Source organism: Mesoplodon densirostris, chromosome 9 (genome assembly GCF_025265405.1).
Source record: "Mesoplodon densirostris isolate mMesDen1 chromosome 9, mMesDen1 primary haplotype, whole genome shotgun sequence".
In the NCBI taxonomy this organism is placed as follows: Eukaryota; Metazoa; Chordata; class Mammalia; order Artiodactyla; family Ziphiidae; genus Mesoplodon; species Mesoplodon densirostris.
Genome location: NC_082669.1, coordinates 57,564,061 through 57,586,858, shown reverse-complemented (window position 1 = coordinate 57,586,858; position 22,798 = coordinate 57,564,061). Strand labels below are relative to the sequence as shown.

Genomic DNA, 22,798 nt, shown 5'->3' with positions numbered 1-22,798 from the left:
AGGGTTGAGAGTTGGAATCCATAGTCCTAGTCCTGGTTTAGACATTAATTTTTACTAAAGTCATTTAAATAAATTTAACTAACAGTTGTGTTATTAGTATTGTCAGTTGTATTTATTTTATGTAAAAGCTGTCTCTCACCATGAAATGCACAAAGAGAAATTTAGAGAGTCAAGGCAGGAATATGCTATTCTTTTTAAGGTGAGGTTTTTTGTTTGTTTTTATTTTTTTGAGGACATTACCAAATTTACTTAGGAAAAGTGCTCAGCTTATTTTAAGTTCTCTGTGATACTTAGCATAACCATTCTGGGAGTTGTTACATGCTGAGTTGGACCCTCTCATTGCACACTTGATATTTGACATTTTGGCTTATTTCAAAGAGGTTTTTTCTGATTTAGAAATTATTTTTAGAAATAGAAAGGTAAATGGCTGTTCTCATCCAGTAATTTTGAGGCATACCGGTCTGTTTTAACTATAAATCTTTACCATCTATACTAAAATAGAATGTCAACTTCCAAAAATTTTTATATAACGTTTTGATCAGAAGAAAATTTAAAACTGCATATTTCATCATCCTTTGATCACCTCTGTGAATAATTTGGTATATAACCATCCAGAATCACTAACTTCAATATTGATATTTCCCAGAGTTCTGTACTTGGCACTCTTTTCCACTTTATATACCAGTGGCTATATATTTTAGTATAAATAAGGATAGACTGGGAAACTAACCAGAGATTCCTAGGATGACTTCCAGAGAGTCTAAGTCTTTAGGTGAGGGATGTAGCATAAAAACGTGTGTTGTAAACAAGCCTTACGAAGTAGACCGTTTTCTGAGAAACATTGCTGTGCACATTTATCTAATGAAACCAAGGGTTTCAAAAACCACCTAAATAATAAAGAATATATCTACCACCTGACCTTAATAAAGTATTCAAGGCTTTATTTCTAAATGCCTTTTTAACATTTTCTCCTCAACCTAAGGATGTCCACACCTGAACTCATCATTCCCCCACTGTCTTGATAAATGGACTGCCACATTAATTTAATCACCCTAACTAGAAACTGGGAAGTCATTCTTTCCTTCTCCATCTGTATTACATTTGGCCACAGTCTTATCATTTCTCTTCCTAAATATCTCTCGTCCTCTCCCCATCCTCCCTAGCTCTTTCCATTCTCACTGCCACTGACTTAAATTCAAGTTGTCATTATTTTTCATCTAAATTGTAGTCTCCGCTGTTGCCATTCCTCTTCATCCTTATTCATTTTTTATATTGCATTTTAAAATTTTGAGCATGTAACTCCCCTGCTGAAAAATGCTTCGCTGGCTCTCCACAGACTTAAAATATCCCAGCTCTGTAGTAGACCTTCATGACCCAGGCTTCTTTACCTGGGCTGTTAATCTTCCCATTTATTTACCCACTCCTGCTTGTCCTTATTAATCACTCTTCCAGGAAACCTTTTCTGCTTATGTGTTCCCAAGTATTCACTGAGAGCCTTTCTGTCTCTTCCCATTATATCCTGTGCATGTATGTGTCGTACACTTAGAATACAATATTGTAATAATCTCTTTATTTGCTTTACTTCTACATTAACCTGGGAGCTCTTAGAGGACAGCTTTTTATTGTTTTTTGTTTCCACAATATCTGGCATCCCTTAAGCCCTCAGAACATAGTTACAAAATGAATAGATAATATATCTGAAATGTTATTTATATATTTTTTAAATCCATCTTTTTATTATAAAACTTTTTCTCCATTGCCATCTTTTAAAATTTTGAAGTAAATCCTTTGGGGAAAACATTTAGACCTGGTTTCAAAAACGACATTGGGAAATTCAGAATAGTTTTAAAAATCTTAGAATTTAAAGATAAAATATTTTCCTCTTAGTAATAATACTTAACAGTCGTAAAAACTTGTAAAGAAATACCAAATACCTTAAATTGTGTTTCTTTTGTGTGAGGTTCACAGCACCCCGTCCTTTGCTTGAGCTTTCAAATAAAGAGAGTGCATTTAAATATAATGTAGAGCTGGCATAAAAGTGGAAGCTATTCATCTGTGAGGAGCTGTAACGTGACAGTTGTATTAGTTAGGGTAGGCTGGCTGCTGAAATGAAAGTATCGAGTCAAACACAGTAAACATTTATTAATCATAATAGTCTAAAGTGTTAGGAATGGGACGGGGCTCTGCTCCACACAGTTACTCGGACTGACTGAGACTCTGCCATATTAACAAAGTAGCTTCTGAGGTTGCCTGGATTGTCTCCATTCCAGACAACCAATCAGAAAGGAAAAAGTGTGGAGAAATAGGTGTGGGAAGTTTTTTGAGCCAGTCCTGGAAGTGGCATAAATCACTCCTGCACCTATTCCACTGACCAGAATTCAGTCACATGGTCACACTTAACTGCAAGCAATAGTTCTACTCTGTAGAACTGTTGTGTAGTACTTATGGCCATTTCTGCCATTTATCTACATTCAGCTAAATTATATAATATATCATAATTCTAACTTACAATATTATATAGAATCTAAGACTAACTTAACTAGTAATTTTATTGTAATTAAAACAAAGATTTTCTTCTCTGGTGTTTACACATTGTGTCATCAAGTATTTTTAAATGATCACCTCCATTTTCATTCCATTGATATTTCCCTAAGTTACTTCTTTTATATAGTAGGGTCAATTCTAATAACATGATATCTAATTGAATTTTATTACTTGACATTTGTCTATTCTTTGATAACTTTTTTGACAATTTAAGAGTTCTATATTTCAGTCTCCTATTAAGGCATATAATAGAGGCTAATGCAGGTTTTCAGATGGACATCTCTTCTATATTGTTTAGGTAATATCAGTGACATTTTGATAATCAAATAAGATTTTCAGAGATAAACGATGCTAGTGAATAAAAAAGACAGTGCACAGAGCTGCAGTTTATACTAATTGCTGTCAAAATCCGGATGGGCTCTGTTTCAGAGCTATTAAACTGAACTATTTGTTAGGTTTATAGATTGTATCCTTGGTAACATTCATTTGGCTTTCCACAGGAAAATAGATTTAAGTATTATGTTATCTACTGTCAAATTTAGCCCAAAGTAATGAGGTTGAAGACAGAAGACAGAAATGTTTGGCAGTATTTACTAAGTAGTAATTGAATTTTAAGGATGACTCTGTTAAGAATACAAAGGTCATTTTCTGGGCATTTCCTCAATAATAAAAGTAACTTATATAGTTCAAAGCTACCTAATGAGAAAATAAGTAAAATTTATTTACCTGTTTTTTAAAATATGAGACCAAGGCTAGTTTGCTTGTCCTTAGAGTAAATGTATACTGAAGTATTTTTTAAATCTCCTTTGGAGAGTCATCACTTCTATAGGTAATTAAACATCAGTAGTCCACACCTCCTCTCACTCTACTCTCTTCCTAGGAAATGACATCTTCTCCCACGGCTTCCACAGATACAGATTTCTCCCTCTAAGACTAGACTTCTGAGCTCTATACACTTATATATAACTGCCGATTTGAAAGCACCTCTAGGATATCTCAAAAGCCCCTTAATCTCATCATGTCTAAAATTAAAATCATGCTTTTAAACCTGTACCTGAGTCTCTGATATTCCCTATTTACATAGATGGCAGCACCAACCAACCAACGTGGAAGACCCAGGACAACAACTCTGACATTTCCTCTCCCTCAGACCCTATATCCCATTGTTACCAAGTTTTCAGTCTCATGTCCCAGATCTTAACTTCTTCCTTTCTCTTCATCTCCACTGCAGCCAACCATGGCCTTGGCTACCATAATCTCTCACTGGTACTTCCCAGTAGCCTCCTTTCTAGTCTACCTTTCCCTCCACTCTCACCCTATCCAATTTCTTTGTTATTCCATACTGTAGTCAGAATGATCTTTTCGGATCTAACCGTGACAACCTCTTCTTCCTAACCCTAAGCCCAGTTTTCACTGGCTTCCTGTCACTTCTAAACTGATGATAGGAGTATTATTAAAAAGTTCTACATGGCCTAGTCCCTGCCTGTTTTCAGCCTCACTCACACAGTGCTTCCCCTCTGGTCTCCATGCTCCAGCTACATTGACTTTTTAATTTCACAAGGATGCTACCTTCTCTCCTGCCATAAGGCCTTTTAACGTGCTATGTACCATCTGTCTAGAATGTCTTTCCCTCTTCCTTTTACCCAGTTAGGTCCCACTCATCCTTCGGATGTCCACTCCAAGCCATGAGCTCCCTGAATGGGAGTCTCTACCTCTTCTTAATGGTGCTTCTGACAGTGATGATTTTTTTTTAATGTGTTGATTTTACTTAATGTCTTTCTCCCTACTAGACTCTCAGTTCCATGAAAACAGGAATTTTGCCTGGGTTTTCCTCCTATTATATCCCTACAGCCTGACATAGTGTATGGTACATGAAAGACATTCAATAAATGTTTGCTAAATGAATGATGTGATAGAATCCAAGCAGAAATTGTGCTGGAAAATATTTGTAGTAAATAAGACTAGAATTTAATTTGTGTGTATATAAATTATAGTAATTCTTTTTTTCCATTTATGAAAACATATTATAGTGGGGATTTGAAAAATAATCATGCTGTTCTAAGAAAGTTTTAACTTTTTAAGTAAGTACAAGTATACCTCATTTTATTGCACTTTGCTTTATTGTGCTTTGCAGATATTGCATTTTTTACAATTTGAACATTTGTGGCAACCCTACATTGTCAGATGATGGTTAGTGTTTTTTAGCAATAAAGTATTTTAATTAAGGTACTGTAGTCTGTTAAGTGTGTAATAGCATTATAGCTAAAAAAAAAACAATGTAGTGTAAACATAACCTTTATATGCACTGGGAAACCAAAAAATTTGTGACTTGCTTTATTGCAATATTTGCTTTATTGCACTGGTCTAGAACCAAACTTGCAATATCTCCAAGGTATGCCTGTAATGGCCTATCAAAACACTCAGGTCCATTTAGCAACATTTCCTAGAATGCACTCATGTGCAGCGTTTTTCAGTTGTTGGATTTTTCTTCTTTTGTAATGACTCCCATTTCCAATCTTATCTTCCATCTCCCCAAACCACAATATAGTATACTGTAACTTTACAGAGCTGCTCATATCTCTCCATTATACTTCTGTGCCTTTGCACATATGGAAACACACTCTATCTTCATTGCATGTCTGAATCATAATTATCCTGGTAAACCACCAAATATATTGACTTCATATGGTTGAAAAAAGTCTTATATAGAAAGTTTTCACAGTTATTTGTATTTGATTTGTAAAATGATATAGAATGGGCCCGTGGTAAATAATTGACTCATATTACTTTTGACCCTGTGCTTTATTGGGCTGCAGTGGAAAGAACACAGGCTTTGAATTCACAGAAATTTGTTTCAAATCCTTCATATCTGTGTGAGCCTGGGCAAGTTGTGTAATTTCCCTGAGTCTTGGTTTCTTCACCTCAATAATGATTGAAAAGTTTGTTGGGAGGAGTAAATAAAATAATATATATAAAACACCTGGGAAAATCATTGGATATATCAGTTTATTGTTTTGAATGGGTTAGGTTTTTATGGCTCTGGACTTATAACATGCTTCACTTGACTATAAAGTGTTTGTACTAGGCAGGTAACCTTTTTTTAGTTAAGCCAGAATCAGGCTCACTTAATGTGGAATTTATATCAAATTCACTAAAACTTCATAATCATAATCTCTTCAGAAGTTCCTTCTGTTTTCAAGCTGTTTATCAAATGATTTTTAGGACTTGTTGGCATTTTGACATGCTTATAGTTAGCTGTGTAATCATTTTACAACTTGACAGCAGTGAGGCCAATTGTGCAGTTACATATTATTCTTGAAAGAGTAAAATGGCTTAATCAAACCTATACCAATAAAAATTTAGTAAATTCCAATGATATGTGAGCCACCACTTTTGATTATTAGTAGAAATGACTGAAAATTTTGACCATATTATTAGATATTGACATGGTTGTAAGCCATGATAAATTATAAAAGTTTAAATTCTGTTTAAAAATATAAATGGGCTCTTGCCTTCCAAGATGGCCCACACTCTGTCTATGGAGTGTGTATCTCCCTGAACAAACCTTCTTTCACTTTACTATGTCTTGCTCTTGAATTCTTGCCTGCACAAAGCCAAGAATCCACACTTGGCGGCCATCCCAGGGATTCAGACATGACTTGGGATGGGATGTGACCATCCTCTCGCACCCCACTCTCTTTCCTGCAACATCTTTTCTGGCACCCAATGCGGGGCCTCAAAGGCCATAATCTCGATCCGCCTACTGGGCTACAGCTGCCCTCTGAAGGGTGGCTGGGACTTATCCTGAGCCATGTAGATTCAAGTAGCCCGTTAAGTGGCAGCTGACGTCACCTGCAGAATCTGGCAGAGACCAGTTCTCTGGCCGTGAAGAAGCGCACTGAGGCCAAGGCTTTCCCCGCCTCAGTCTTTCTCATTCTCCTATTGCTCTAGCTCTTTGGACTTGACAAGATCCACCCAGAGGACCACCAAACATCCAAATTAAGACTGCGCGGCAAGTAATTGACAAATTGGTTGGGTCTAAAGAACTCCTGCCAGGGGGCTTATCTGGTGGCGCAGTGGTTGAGAATCTGCCTGCCAATGCAGGGGACACGGGTTCGAGCCCTGGTCTGGGAGGATCCCACATGCCGCGGAGCAACTAGGCCCGTGAGCCACAACTACTGAGCCTGCGCGTCTGGAGCCTGTGTTCCACAACAGGAAAGGCCGCGATAGTGAGAGGCCCGTGCACCGCGATGAAGAGTGGCCCCCGCTTGCCGCAACTAGAGAAAGCCCTCGCACAGAAACGAAGAACCAGCACAGCAAAAATAAAAAAATAAATAAATATAAATGGATATAAAATCATGAATATTCATTTGCGATTACTATTTTGATACAAATAATTTTTTTTCATAGATGACCTATATCTCTCTAACTTATTCTCTTTTGTTATTATGAAGCTCTTAAAACATCACCATATTTTCTTTGTTATTTGAGAGATATCCATTCTGTTTTTCTTAAAGATTGGGACAGGGAGAAATTACTTGAAGCTTGGATGTCCAACCCAGAGAACTGCTGCCAACGATCAGGTGTTCAGATGCCAACTCCACCACCAAGTGGGTATAATGCCTGGGACACACTCCCTTCTCCAAGAACTCCAAGGACTACACGCTCTTCCATCACCTCTCCAGATGAAATAAGCTTATCTCCTGGGGATTTGGACACCAGTTTGGTATGGTTTAGTATTCAGTGTACTTCCCATAGTTTTAGTTTTAATATTGTTTCATGAAACCTCTAGTCATATTCTTGTAATTGAATCCTATACCCTACTTAAAGGGTTCAGTTATTTCATGCTTTGGTAAATATTTATTATCACAGACTATTTTTGATATCTCTGAATTACAGATTGAAAAACAAAAGGGCTTTATTTTTCTCTTTTAAAACAGAAAACATAAAAGAATTTGGGAAAACCATCTACAATATTTTCACTTAAAATCTCCAATTGCTTAAAATTTTGAGCACACCATACTGAAATATTAAAAGTTGAATTTGTGATAGGCACCTGAAACCAAAGATATGAAAATATTTTTATATTTTTCTGAACAAATTTATCCTATGTTGATGATTATGTATTTGTTTCAATAAAACTTCTGGAGTTTGTCATCTGGATATATTTCCAAAATAAATATTTGCTTTTTATTGAGAAACAGTACTGCCATTGTGTGCATTTTTAATTAGCAAACCATTGGTGTACTGTTACAGGAAATTTTTATGTTTCTCAAATGATTCAGCCACACAAAATATGTTATAAATATGAATGCACTCCAGATTTTATCTGGGCCTTCTTGGAAAACAGAATCCTACTTCTGTAATTCACATCTGTAACATTATAAAGATGGTTATTGTTTAGAAGATACACAGCTTTGTAGCATGGTTCCCTGGGTAGAAATCCCTAAATTGCTACTCTGAATTTCCTGAGTTGCTGTATTGAAGAAACAGAGTTACTCCGTTTTTGTAGATTTTCTGGGATGCGTATAGGGTGAAGGACATGATATTGAAGTGGTTATTTTGCAAGGAGCAATTTGATCTTGACTTGAATACATTACAATGATTTGTTTCTTGTATTTCCTTTTCCAAACAAATAGTTGCTGACTAATTTACCACATACATTTGGAATTTAAGAATTTCACTTTTGCATTAAAACATTTAAATCCCACAATAATTTATAATGAGATAAGCATGGTATTTGTTATTTAGTCAAAGGTAGGCACACTAACTTTAATTTCCCTTATAACTTTGAAACACTGTTTATAATTACTATGCTATTATTTTTGCCATAAGCTAATGAACAAAGAGATGTTCTGTCTCCAAGGTACGACTTTGTTTAAATCATTTTTCTTCTTCACTTCCAGTGTGACATTTGTATGTGCAGTATTTCTGTATTTGAAGACCCAGTGGATATGCCCTGTGGACATGACTTTTGTAGAGGATGTTGGGAGTCGTGAGTATATGTGCAGCTTAGTATTTCTTACTGCATGATAGCACTCTAATCGGGCAATAAAATTTCTTGCTTTCAATATTTAATGATATGGATTATTTATATTGGTTTCAGAGTTACACTCAAATGTGTTATATTTTACTACTAAAGAAGAATTCTGTTTTTATTTTGACATCTTCCCATCTATTAATTTAGTAAAATTATTTAATTTAGTAAAATTATTTAATTTAGTAATTAAGGTTATTTTGCTTAATGTAAGGTACTTTGGGGAACAAAGCAGATGTAGGTGAATAAGTTTTCTCATCTATTATAAATTTTAAGCCTGCACCTCAATATCAAGAATCAGTTTCTTATATCCCAAGATTGTTTAAGCATTTGTTTTTATGCTTTCTCTGAACTTTCTGTGACAAGCAGATAGCCTTGGAAATCTGTAAGAATATGGATGCTAAAAATTCCTTTTTAATCAATTCAAAGTTAGATGTCTCTGCTAAGCATGGTTGGTCTGTATTACAAATTGAAATTTTATTTTCCTTCTCATGTTTATCTCTATTCTCCTTCCTATTACCTTGCCAAGATTTATACTTTCTCACCATCCATTAATGTTGCTCTAATGTTGTACTTTTTGAGAGAGGTTTATAAACTAAATGAAGAAGATCAATATAATGAGCAATATGTTATCTGGTTATCTCTGGAGACACGTAAATCTAATGATTGATGACCTAAGCAAAGCATATCACTAATATTTAAGGAAAAAGTTTTCAAACTGTTCTTTTTCGTAGAATACTAGGAACCAAGTGTAGGGAACTAGGGAATACCATGTTGCGTGAGAGAGCAAGAACCTGAGGAAATTTTTTTTTTAATAACTTTGTCGTGGTATGGATAGCATACACTAAAACACATATTCAAAATAAATAATTCAATAAGCTTTGACATACATATATACCCATGAAACCATTACGACAGTCAAGATAATGAATATATCCATTACCCCCAAAAGTTTCCTCATTTCTCCTTGAAATCCCTCCCACCCTTCTCTTTCTGCCTCCGTCTTATCCTTCCACCACCACCCTCCACCTCCCATCTGTAGGCAGCCACTGATCTTCTTTCTGTCACTGTGGTTTCATTTTGAGTACATTTTCTTTATCTGTTTTCCAAATTGGGATATAAGGGAAGATTATATTTGTATTTATATTTGTATAAATGGATTTGTATATTATATTATTTATTTGGAGGGGAAAAATAATCTGCTTTTAAAAAAATCAGAATAAGTAAGAATATCTGGTTGTTCTTTTTAAAACAGATTAGACTCTACTCTGAATCTAATTAGATAGGATCAAATCAGTGCAGCTGATACAGATAAATTAATTGGCAAAGGTCAGAACTCACAACACAAAGCAAACTTTGAGCTGGTTCTGAGCACAGAAAATCTTCCACAGGTTTAGTACTTTATTTAGCTTAAAATTGTCAACTGTATTATATTAGGAAGTATTATCTGGGTTCTACCAAGTTTGTTACTGTTGACATTGATTTCTCTGTGAAAATTGAGCCCCTGTAAGGGATTTACTTGAATATTTTTGAACTTCCTTGACCTTCTTCACCAAACTCCTATCACAGGAACCATCTCCCATACTTAATGGTAAGATTTAAATGTGAAGGATCTAATTATTGTTTTCCATGGTACCTTATCAGCCTACCTAGGATACTCCTCCTCTCTCCTACCAGGTAGTTCTTGTCAAATCAAGCATCAGTAAAACAAGTTCCAGATTGAGTGACTCGTATGTGAATAAAACCATTTAAAAATTAATTGCAGTCCTTTCATGGGCATATAGAAAAACTCTTCAGTCTAAGAAGCAAGGAAGAATTTTTAAAGGTCCCTAGATAGTTTTGAAAACATCTTAATTTATCTTACTCTTCTCTACCCCCTTATCAGTCCATACAGATGCTTTGAAGCATCTATGCCAAGGGCTTAAATGAAAGGAAAATTACTATTTTCTACCCAGCCTAGAATATCCTTCCTGCTACTGATTAGTTGTTGATTTAGGTAAGCGGTAACCTTCCTGTGCCTCAATTTCCTAAACTATAAAATGGTGACAGTGGTGAGTACTTTATAGGATTGTTGCCAGTTTATTGTTAAATGGCTTAATATATGGAAAATGCTTAGAACAGGGCCTGGCATATAGCAACCACTCAGTAAATGTTAGTTATTACCATCTTACTAAGTTTGGTAATAAACAGTGGGAACTTACGATATAATCTGTGAAGCTGACCTACAAGATAAAAATATAGGTAAAGTTTGCCCCAGATTTCTCTCGTTCATTCATCAACTCTATGTTCTGCTTTTAAATTTAGTGAGAAATTCTATGTTGCTGAAAATTAGTAGACTGGCTCACAGAGAGATGATCCTTTCTTCAGTGAGGTCTTCTCAGTTCTGTCATTTAATTCCCCAGAGATAAACCTGCTCTGATGTATTTAGAATACATAAAATTCAAAAACATCATTATATAATAACTGTGTCTAAGTACGTTGTGCACTTTGACAGGGAACTATAAGTATTAAGATAAAGTATATCTAACTTTACAGGGAACCTATTCATAGCTAAAAGGAAGAGAATCCTGCTCTGTGAAAAAAGGAACTCTACAATTAGCTATTCTCAAACTTTTAGTCTCAACATCCCTTTACACTTTTAAAAATTGTTGAGGACATTTTTCACATAACTAGAACAAATAATTCTAAAATCTGTATGGACATACAAAAGACCCTTCATAGCCAAAGCAATCTTGAGAAAGAAGAACAAGTCGTCACACTCCCTGATTTTAAACTTTACTGCAAAGCTGCAGTTATCAAAACAGTTTGGTACTGGCACAAAAACAGACACAGATCAGTGGAACAGAATAGAGAGCCCAAAAATGAACCCACACTTATATGGGCAATTAATCTGCAACAAAAGAGGCAAGAATATACAATGGAGAAGAGATAACCCCTTCAATAAATGGTACTGGGCAAACTGGACAGCCACATACAAAGAATCAAGTTGGACTACTCTCTCTCACACCATGCACAGAAATATATTCAAAATGGATTAAAGACTTAAATGTAAGACCTGAAACCACAAACTTCTAGAAGAAAACATAGGCAGTAAGCTCTTTGACATCAGTCTTAGTAATATTTTTTTGGATATGTCTCCTCAGGCAAGGGAAATTCACACTTCAAAAGTTTGTTTCATCGGGGCTTCCCTGGTCGCGCAGTGGTTAAGAATCCGCCTACCAATGCAGGGGATGCGGGTTCGAGCCCTGGTCCGGGAAGGTCCAACATGCCATGGAGCAACTAAGCCTGTGTGCCACAACTACTGAGCCTGCGCTCTAGAGCTTACGAGCCACAACTACTGAGCCCGCAAGCCACAACTACTGAGCCTGCGAGCCACAACTACTGAAGCCCGCGCACATAGAGCCCATGCTCATCAACAAGAGAAGCCACCACAATGAGAAGCCCGTGCACTGCAACGATGAGTAGCCCCCACTCACTGCAACTAGAGGAAACCCACGTGTGGCAACAAAGACCCAACACAGCCAAAAATAAATAAATAAATAAAAATTTTAAAGTTTATTTCTTCTTTTTCCATGGGAAATATTAATGATAAAACCCTCACTAAAATTTATGAATTCTTTATTCTATGCCAGGCACCATGTAAATATTTCACATACATTATATCATATAATCTGTATAATAACACTGATAAGTACATATTGTTATCTCCATTTTACATATAGCAAAATTGAGGCCCAGAACAGTTAAGTGAATTGCTTAAGGTCATATATCTTGGTGGTGGCAGACCTGGAATTCTCTAATTAAAAACCTTGCTGTTAACCACTTAATTTACCTTGGGCTAGATTCCTGCCACTTTCCAGGATGCCTTTTCTGTACTACCTCAACTAGTGTGCCTAGAGTAGGACATGAAACTCATTTTAATATTTGTCTAAATGAAATATAAGCAGAAATCCTTTTCTTCAAAAAGTTATGCTGTATTCCAGTGCCACCTCAAAAATCTCTTGAATTATCTATGGTTTAATTCTGTACCATTGCTCTCTTTTTTTTTTTTTTTTTTTTTTTTTTTTTTGCCGTAAGTGGACCTCTCACTGTTGTGGCCTCTCCCATTGCGGAGCACAGGCTCCGGACACGCAGGCTCAGAGGCCATGGCTCACGGGTCCAGCCGCTCCGTGGCATGTGGGATCTTCCCGGACCGGGGCACGAACCCGTGTCCCCTGCATCAGCAGGCAGACTCTCAACCACTGCGCCACCAGGGAAGCCCATCATTGCTATCTTTAATTTAAAGGTGTAGAATATTGAGAATTGAATATGACCTTTCTAAACCACTTATTTCTATTTTTAATGTTAAATAAATATATTGCAAATTTTTAAAGAGGATAAAGCAAACAAAGTTAAAGAAATTATAAAACATAGATCTGTATATAAATATTCATACATATATAATGAATGGTTGGGCAGGTAATAAGTGTTCAGTGTTTGTGAATTATATGAATTAATGTATTACAATTGATACTGCACAGTTTGTTCATTGGTATATTTTAATTATACTCTAACAGAAAATTCAGCATCAAGAAAAGATTCTTAGATTGTGCAAATTATATCCTTGCCTTTTTTCTATCAATTGATAATTTTAATAGGTTTTTGAATCTGAAAATTCAAGAAGGTGAAGCTCACAACATTTTCTGCCCTGCATATGATTGCTTCCAACTTGTTCCTGTGGATATCATAGAAAGCGTAGTTTCTAAGGAGATGGACAAACGATACCTACAGTTTGATATTAAGGTATGCTGCCAATTATCTGTGTGATTTCCAAAATGTATATTTTATTAAACCTATATAACAGATTTGAATTTTTTTGTTTTATTTTTGAAAACAAAAGTAATGGACTCTGACTTTGTCAGAAAAACTGCATAAAGGAATGGTGGCCTAAATTAAAGTTTTAAACTAAAGCATTATTTTATAATCATGATAGAAGTAAAAGCAAAAAGCCATAATAGTAGTTTACAAAAAAAATAAAACTATCGCTCAGAACTATTCATTGATTTGCATGTTGAACTTTTATAACTGATTGATCAAGGTAACGTTCAAAGTAAATAGTAACTATTTTAAATTTTCCAGAAGAAATATTTTTACTCCTCAGTGTAAATATTTAGAAATAAAGATTATCAACTTGGAAATTTATGGATTTTTAATTTCAAGTAATAGTTTCATAAAACAAATTATAATGTTTATTTCATCTTTTTTTCCCCATCTTCTTTTTCACTGAGGAGTTATTCAGAAGTGTACGCAAATATTCTTTGTATGATTTAAAAGTTACATTTTAACTGTCTTGTTCAGATTTTTTTATGGTCTAAACCCTAATACATGGACTTTTAAAAAAGAAATCCTACTGTTTCTTTAACATAGAAGGCATCTTAATATTGACTTTTTTTTTACATTTTGCTTTTTTTTATTATTGTGGCAAAATACACATAAACTTTACCATTATAACTAGTTTTAAGTGAACTAAGTGTACTTTTACTTTGTTGTGCAACCATCACCACTCTCCATGTCTAGAATTTTTTTCATCATCCCAAACTGAAACTCTGTTCCCATTGAACATTTAACTTCCCATTCCCTCTTCCCACAGCCCCTGGTAACCACTGTTCTGCTTTCTGTCTCTATGTCTTTCACTATTCTAGGCATCTTATATAAGTGGAATCATACAATATTTATCCTTATGTGTCTGGTTTATTGCACTTAGCATAATGTCTTCAAGGTTCATTCATGTTGTAGCATGTATAAAATTTCCTTTCTTTTTAAGGTTGAATAATAGTCCAATAATGTATATACCACATTTTGTTTATGCATTCATTCATCCATGGATATTTGGGTTGTTTCTGCCTTTTGACTGCTGTGAATAATGCTGCTATGAACATGGGTGTACAAATATCTATTCCAGTTCCTGCTTTTAATTATTTGGGGTATATATGCAGAAGTGGAATTGCTGGATCATATGGTAATTCTATGTTTATAATATTGATTTTTATGTATCATTAGAGTACCATTTAGAAATTTACTGTTCTGATGCAACTAATAATCACAAGATTCTATTTATAAAAATTATTTTCCATCAGAAAAGTGGCACATTGTATGAGAAAACATTTTTAAATTACACATTTTCTATATGAATAGTTGCATTTTTACTCTATCATCATCTACTTGGTTTTTAGATTAAAGAAAACATAAAATTTAAAAGTCGTGTCATTACTAAGGTAATTGCCACATTTTTCCTTCTTATTTTATATATCCCAATACTATCTTAAGTGTTTCTTGAGACTGACTACGCTTTGTTTTTTTATTTCACTCTGTTTTGCTTTAAAGTAAATTGACATATGGGGTACACTCCCTATTAGAATTGAGAGTTAAAATGTTTTGTTATGTTTTGTTATTGCTGTTTAAACAGGCCTTTGTTGAAAATAATCCTGCCATTAAATGGTGTCCTACTCCAGGCTGTGAAAGGGCAGTCAGACTAACAAAACAAGGGTCAAACACATCTGGGTCGGATACACTCAGCTTCCCCTTGCTCAGAGCCCCTGCTGTGGACTGTGGAAAAGGACACCTCTTCTGCTGGTCAGTAAAAGACAAGTTGGAATAGCCTAATCACCTTTCTGACAGTTTTTAAAGAGACTTTATACTTTGAATCAGGCCTTTAAATTGTAGTATTTTTGATATCATTCTTATTCATTAAAAAATGTGTAAAGAGTGGTGATAGTTTACATTTATTGTGTGCTTGATGTGTGCCAGCCACCTTGCCAAATATTTTCAAATATTGAATTCTCCTAACAATGTTATGAACGGAGTGATATTATTATACCCATTTTACAGATGTGGAAATTTAGGCACAGGAGATTTGCCCAGGGTTATGCAGCTAGGAAATGGCAGAAATGGAATTAAAGCCCAGCTCTGTTTGATGCTAGAGCCCATGCACTTGAACTTTAATACCAAATTACTCACCATAGATTAGAAAATGTTTAGAGTTTAACATCGTTTCTTAAAGTAGAAGTCTCTAGCAGTGATTCTTAACCAGGCATGCCCAGAATTTAGTATTAAGACAGCTTTTCCAAATTTTCATTCTAGACCCCAACAAGAGATATTTTGATTTAGTGGATTTTGGAGTGGGGCTCCAAAAAAAAAAAAAAGCTCTTATGTGATTCTAATGCACAGTACCAGTTAGGAACCAGTTTGTGTCTTATGTTTTAATTTCTAGTGCCTGATAAATACTCAGTAAGTATGAACTGATGATAAATCAGTAACGGATAGGCCATGTAACTATGTATAGTCTCTTGACTGTATGTTTGTCTGACATCAGTGTTATACTTTATTCAATTATAATAACTTTTTTGTTTACGTTAATTAAGTGATCAGAAGAAGAAATAGTATTTGTTATGCTTTTTGCTCATTTCCAGATTTATCACATATGCAAGGAAATATTGTACTTGAAGTAGATATAAAACTCTAATCTTTACTTGTATGCTTATCAGAAACCAAAATCAAACTGTAGCACTGCTAGATAGTAAAAAGGCAGTTATGGAAATATCCCTACCGTGAAAGGTCTATTTCTTAACCTCATCATCATTATCATTAGCTAAAAATATTTATTGAACTGCCAACCTATATATAGCACTGAATTCTAGGTCAGGTGTCAGCAAAGTAGTGTCTGCACCAATTTTTAAAAATAAAGTTTTGTTAGAACACAGCCACACCCACTCATGCCAGTTTGTTTAACTATTGTCTGTGGCTGCTTTCAGGCTATGACAACATCAAGTAGTTGTGATAGAGACCATATGGCCTGCAAAACCCAAGATATTTGCTATCTGGCCCTTTACAGAAAAAGTTTGCGAGGCTTCTGGCTAAGTGCTTGAATATAGTGATTAATGAAAGGAAAACCACATTTACTACTTTCATGGCTAAATCAGGTTCAGCAAGTAAAATAGCAACAAAATACTGAATAATAGATTATATCCACATGCCTTAAGATAATTTTTCAAAACATTTAAAAAGAAAATTCCTAATTTTTAGTTTTACATGTTTTACTATTCGATGGTTGAGTCCTAATTCCACCTCACTATCCCACCAGAAGAGAGAAGGATCCAGCAACAGAAATGAGAAGTGAGTTACTGAATACACACAAGCTTACTTGTTTGCATATAAATTGTCCTTAGATTAATATGAATCTACTTTATTATAAAGTAAGAATATTAAAAGAAAATAAAGGAGCTTCTTCTTTGAAGTTAATTTCTTGAGAAACTTAAGCTCTAGTGCCCTAAAACACCCCATCTAGAATGGTACTAATTATGTACTGTCCTTCAGAAAATCATTTTCTGAGCCCTCTGGTTCAGGTAAGCACCCCTGGATGAAAAAAGCTGATTAAGAGGATTGGTGGAGAGGCTACAAAAATGGAAAACATAGATTAGTAAAATGTTTAGAAGATTAAGAAGATGATAACATTTGCTAAGATCTGAGGATAATAAAGTTTTGAAAGGAAAAGAAAAATCTGTGATTGGCATTGTCTTCTTAAACTCTGTGGTTTCTGTGGCCTAGCTTTTATTAGTTTTCACTGTAGATTAGCTTTTACTTTCTTGTATTCTTCCCCACCTCTCTTTGTATGCTGCAAGTAGTAAGTTTGGTTTGACTGAAAATATGGAAACTAATGGAAAAACCTACCAAGGTAGATTAGACTCTAAAAGCTATATATGCCAGTAAACATATATGATGCTATAAACTGTACCTTTCTAGTCTAGTGTTTGGAGAAAATATATCATCTACTCTTTCTCACACCCCAAAATATCAGGCCGGTTATACTCAGTATCCATTGGAAACTATATGCCAAGATCACAGGCCCTACTTGGAATTTTATCTCAGTTTAGGGGATCTGTCTATCGATGACCACATGGATTTAAGATCACATTTGGTAATTATTTACTCCTCCTATTATAAGGGTGGTAGATAACTTAGCAAATAGTATCATCATTTTCTGGCATAGCAATCCAGGACTTAACTTTGTTACCTTTCATTTTTGAAATTCGTTAAGCTATAGGATTGATATATGTAGGTATATGATATATGTATATTCTAGGATTTTTACATTGCTTCACCTCTCTAAGAATTAATTTGCAATTTTAGTTTTTACATAGCTTCCTACTCGTATTCATATAGTATAAAAGCTTTGCCTATAGTCAGAAATTCTAAGAAAAAAAGGAAATTCTAAGTAGATTTCTGCTGCCCTTACTTATCTAGTGTTTCAAAGAGAAAGTATGCTTCATGCAAAAGGAAGCTTTGCAAGAGAGATCTTTATAAAATAAAAGCATGTGATTCAGGGTTTTCTTCTTTCTTTCCCCCAAAAGTTCAAAAATATTTTCTAAAAATGATTGCAAAAACCACAAGAAATGCCAATAACAGTTTCTTCTTTTTAAGAACTACATATGACAGAATCAGTTGAGAGCTATCCCCAAGAGATGTCTGCTTGGATAGAACTGAATATATTCATTGTTGGGAGGGAAGGTAGGAGTAGGCATTTTCCTTCCCACCACAGGATAACCTTTTCTATTATAACTTGTTCACCAACAAGTTCTGTGCCCTTAATAACTGAACCTAGAATGCTTTCTCCCACTATCCTGTATAATTACAGTTTGTCTGTCAGAGTATTTGCTACCAGTCATTGGTGTCTTGGTTAAAACTTTCTTCAGGAAATTAGTTTTCCAGTGTCTGTAGAACATTCCACTATCTGCATTATTTCTATCAGAATACTCTGTCTTCGTACACATGGCATAATCCAGATTATCAGTCACCTATTACATTTGATAGCATTGTCATCACTATACTGTACTTTGGAGAAGTTAAGGCTTATTTTCTCTGATGTGTTAGTTTTCAGAGATCTACTTTGAAAGATCTACTTTGTAGATGCCATCTACTTCTACTTTTAATCAACGCAATATTTTTTTAATGTCTATTAAGTTATCACTAAGTTACTAAGGAGCTGTATAAAACCACAGTTATGGAAAAGATTTCCCAAACGCCAGATTTGGTAATAAGTCAGAAATTTAAGAAAATTAAATTATTCTTTCCAGGTATTTAGTGATTTTTTTAGGTATACAATTCAATGGCATTAAGTACATTAACAGTGTTGTGCAACCATCACCCCTATCCATTTTAGAACATTTTTATCATCCCAAACAAAAACTCCACAACCATTAAGCAATAACTCCCCATCCTCCCTCCCCGACCCCAGCTGCTGGTAACCATTATTCTACTTGGTCTCTATGAATTTCCCTATTCTAGATATTTAATATAAGTGGAGTTATACAATATTTGTCCTTTTGTGTCTGGCTTATCTCACTTAGCATAATGTCTTCAAAATTCATTACATGTTATAGCATGTATCAGAAGTTCATTCCTTTTTATGGCTAATATTCCATTGAGTGTATATACCACATTTTGTTTATCCATTCATATGTCAGTGAACATTTGAGTTGTTCTGTTGCCTTCTTTTGGCTGTTGTGAATACTGTTATGAGCCTTGGTGTAAAAGTTTGAGTCCTTGGGCCTCCCTGGTGGCTCAGTGGTTGAAAGTCCGCCTGCCGATGCAGGGATACGGGTTCGTGCCCCGGTCCGGGAGGATCCCATATGCCGCGGAGCTGCTGGGCCCGTGAGCCATGGCCGCTGAGCCTGCGCATCCGGAGCCTGCGCATCCGGAGCCTGTGCTCTGCAACGGGAGAGGCCACAGCAGTGAGAGGCCCGCATACCGCAAAAAAAAAAAAAAAAAAAAAAAAGTTTGAATCCTTGTTTTCAATTCTGTTGCAACTATTTGAGGAACTACCAAAGTGTTTTTCATAACAGCTGCATCATTTTACATTCCTACCAGCCATGCTCAAGGGTTCCAGTTTTTCCACATCCTTCCCAACACTTGTTATTTTCTGTTGTTTTTCAAAAATAGTAGCCATCCTAATGGGTATGAAGTAGAATTGATACATTTTTAATATAGTGAAATGTTACCTCATAGTGAGTTAAGACTCTACCTGTCAGTTGGCATGTCTTCTTAACTTAAACTTTGTAAACAAGATCTTTGTTTAGGGACTTCCCTGGCGGTCCATTGGTTAAAACGCTGTGCTTCCACTGTAGGGGGCGCGGGTTCCATCCCTGGTCAGGGAACTAAGATCCTACATACCTCTTGGCCAAGAAAAAAAAATTAAGAAAAAGAAAAGATCTTTGTTTAAAATGAGACTGGTGATGATGATGTGATGATGATGGCACCCATAGATTGGGTTTTTCTTTGCCCAAAATGATGTTTTGTTATTAACTAGAATGATTAGCTTTGTGCTACAGAATATAATGTCATATTGAATTAAATAATTCGTAGAGACTCTAAGTCATTTTTGTTTGAGTTTTAAATTTTTATTTTATTTATTTATTTATTTATTTATTTATTTATTTGGCTGTGCCGCGTCTTAGTTGCAGCATGCGGGATCTGTAGTTGCGGCATGAGGGATCTTTTAGCTGTGGCATGTGGTATCTAGTTCCCTGACCAGGGATCAAACCTGGGCCCCCTGCACTGGAGCACAGAGTCTTAGCCAGTGGACCCTCAGGGAAGTCCCTAATGTTTGACTTTTATATACCTATAGAAAGAATATATAATTAAGTTACAAATAATAAATTGATACAGTTTTAATTATTTAAATCAAAATTTGCCAAATTCCAATAAGACAGAAAATTGGAATTTATCAAACTTGAAAGTAAGTTAGATTGCCCTTGCTGTTACTTGGGGATTCAGAGGTAAAAGTAATGACAAGAATGTGATGTAAAATAGTACTTCCCGAACTTTAAAATGCAGAAGGGTCATATGGTGATTTTGATAAAATGCAGATTCTAATCAGTAGGTCTCATGGGTCCTGTTCTTCTGCATGTTTAACAAGCTCCTGAGTAATGGCAATGCTGCTGGCCAGGGGAACACCCATTGAATTGCAAGAATTTAAACTATTAGTGAGACAGAACCCAATTGATAAAAAATACTTTACAGCTCTTAAGGCATGAGAGGCTAAATTATAAATATTAGGTAATCTATTTGGAACTTTTTTAAATGTGTGAATAAATGTACTGATGAAAGAAAATCTGTCCTAGTGGCATCGAGCTTTAGAATCATGCTTCCAATTCCTCTATTGAAATGCTTCATCTCTCAGTAGTCACTGTGCCTCAGTGTTCTCAACTTTACATTTGGAACAGTACTTCCCACCTGTTCTTTTACCTTGATGTTGATGAAGGATACTTTTAAATTGCCTTTTCCATGTTTTCCTCTTTAGGGAGTGCCTTGGTGAAGCCCATGAGCCTTGTGACTGCCAAACATGGAAAAATTGGCTACAAAAAATAACTGAAATGAAACCAGAAGAACGTAAGAGGAATTTTAGATAGCTACATATTTTATAATAGCATTCAAAAGATAACGTGGTTTTATTTCTTAGAGTCTTCATTTAAAAATGAAGTTTTAAGTTTTCAAGTTTGTTAATGCGAGAGCTCGCCTTTTTAACCCCTCCAACCAACATCCTTTTGGAGATCCCAGGGGGGAAAGCATAGACAGGTTCCATGTTTCTAACGGACTTATTAGGACTCCAGGGTAAACAGGGGTCACATTTAAGTTCTGCTCCTATAGTCCTTCCCTTTTATCCTGGGGTGGGCTAACTAGCTTTTCTGTACTTCATGAGAAGAAATGTATGATCTGTACTGAGAGGAAGCTTCTTATTTCCCTGGAAACTTACCGTGGAGGATAAAGCAAGTTAATTTCTTGCTATTATGTGGTTCTGTAGATTTACTTACATTAAATGCCATGTCTATAACTAATTTTTACTGAGATGTCTATAAATATATTACCTCTGTTAATCCTCACACACATGCTATGAGATTGATGCTAGTTGTCCCATTGTACAGATAGGAAGCTAACAGATTGGATTGAGTGACACGGGAAACAGAATGGGTTTGAATTAGCCTTCCTAATAGCAATTCCCATGTTTGACAAGTAAATATATCTGCTTTGCCATAATTTCTCACCTCCTGAAGTAAATATTTTATGACAACTGTCATAAAATTAATATAAATGAAAACTAATTTGGTGGTTTTTAACATTTTAAAGAATGGTGTTAGTTTGAAGTATTGCAGATGAGGATTAAGAATTCACACACTTCATCTACACTTATTGTGAGCAAAGCACATAATAAAGATGATGCCAGCCTTCAAAGAGTACAGAGGCTAGAAGGGAAGCAGTCAGATAATTACAGTATCATATGTTAACTAACACAGTTGGATAAAGATGAGAATACAAAAACAGAAACCACTAACTCAGGTTGGGGACAGAGGAGGTTAAGGAATCTTCCTGACAGCAGCAAGATATGAGTTGGGTTTCAGCATATCCACAGAAGCAGAGATGTGGTGGGTAATGTCAGCAGCTGAAGTGACACTGGGAGAGACTGGCTGGCAGCCATGAGTCCCTAAAGGCTTGTATTATATTGGGCAATATACCATTGCCCGAGAGATTGTTCTCAGCAGTTTATATTCACAAGATCGATTTTGTGCACTGACTCGGGGTTATTCAGATCCATGGAAAAGACACTACTTAGGTAAACCAGAATACCAGTTTATTAATCAACAATGAGGACGATCCCTTTCACATGATGAGAAGGCTCATGTCCTTTAAATGGGAGCAAAGGGAAGCGGATAATTTTAGGATATTTTTTAGTGAGGGCTGATTAATCATTTCTGTCCTGAACATTCATCATTCAGTCAACAAATATTTTTTGACTACCTGCTTCCCAAATCAAAAAGATTTGTATAGATTGTTCTTGTTCCCCAGGTTCATTGTATCTCTCTCTTGAATACCAGATAGAGCTTGCCATTGCTCTCTGGATACCCACCCATTAGCCCTATCTGTGTATGGGTATGTCTATGTGTGTGAGTTCCGTAAAGAGATTAATATCATTACCCTTCAACACCTTTAAACATGACAAGACGACTGGACTTTGTTTTCTTCTCCTGCTTCTGACACTTAGAAACATCTATATTTCTATTAGAAATGGCTTGCTATTGCCCACCTACCTGCATTTCTTTATACATTCTGTGGAGTTTAAAATTAAGGTCCATGGGAGAAATTTGCGAGAGATGAGGCTGGAAAGGTAGGTGTTGCCAGATTGTGAGG

General features: G+C 35.5%; 1 protein-coding gene across 6 annotated transcripts in view; it reads left to right on the top strand.

Annotated features, from left to right (window-relative positions):
* The window catches only part of ANKIB1 (ankyrin repeat and IBR domain containing 1), a 163,107-nt gene that overhangs the window by 114,194 nt on the left and 26,115 nt on the right, over positions 1-22,798 (top strand). For all 6 annotated transcript variants that reach the window (XM_060107941.1, XM_060107937.1, XM_060107938.1 and 3 more), the window contains 5 exons: positions 7,062-7,270; positions 8,451-8,539; positions 13,219-13,363; positions 15,027-15,193; positions 20,916-21,004. In XM_060107941.1, the coding sequence (XP_059963924.1) occupies positions 7,062-7,270; positions 8,451-8,539; positions 13,219-13,363; positions 15,027-15,193; positions 20,916-21,004 (699 nt within the window). The remainder of the gene's footprint in view (positions 1-7,061; positions 7,271-8,450; positions 8,540-13,218; positions 13,364-15,026; positions 15,194-20,915; positions 21,005-22,798) is intronic.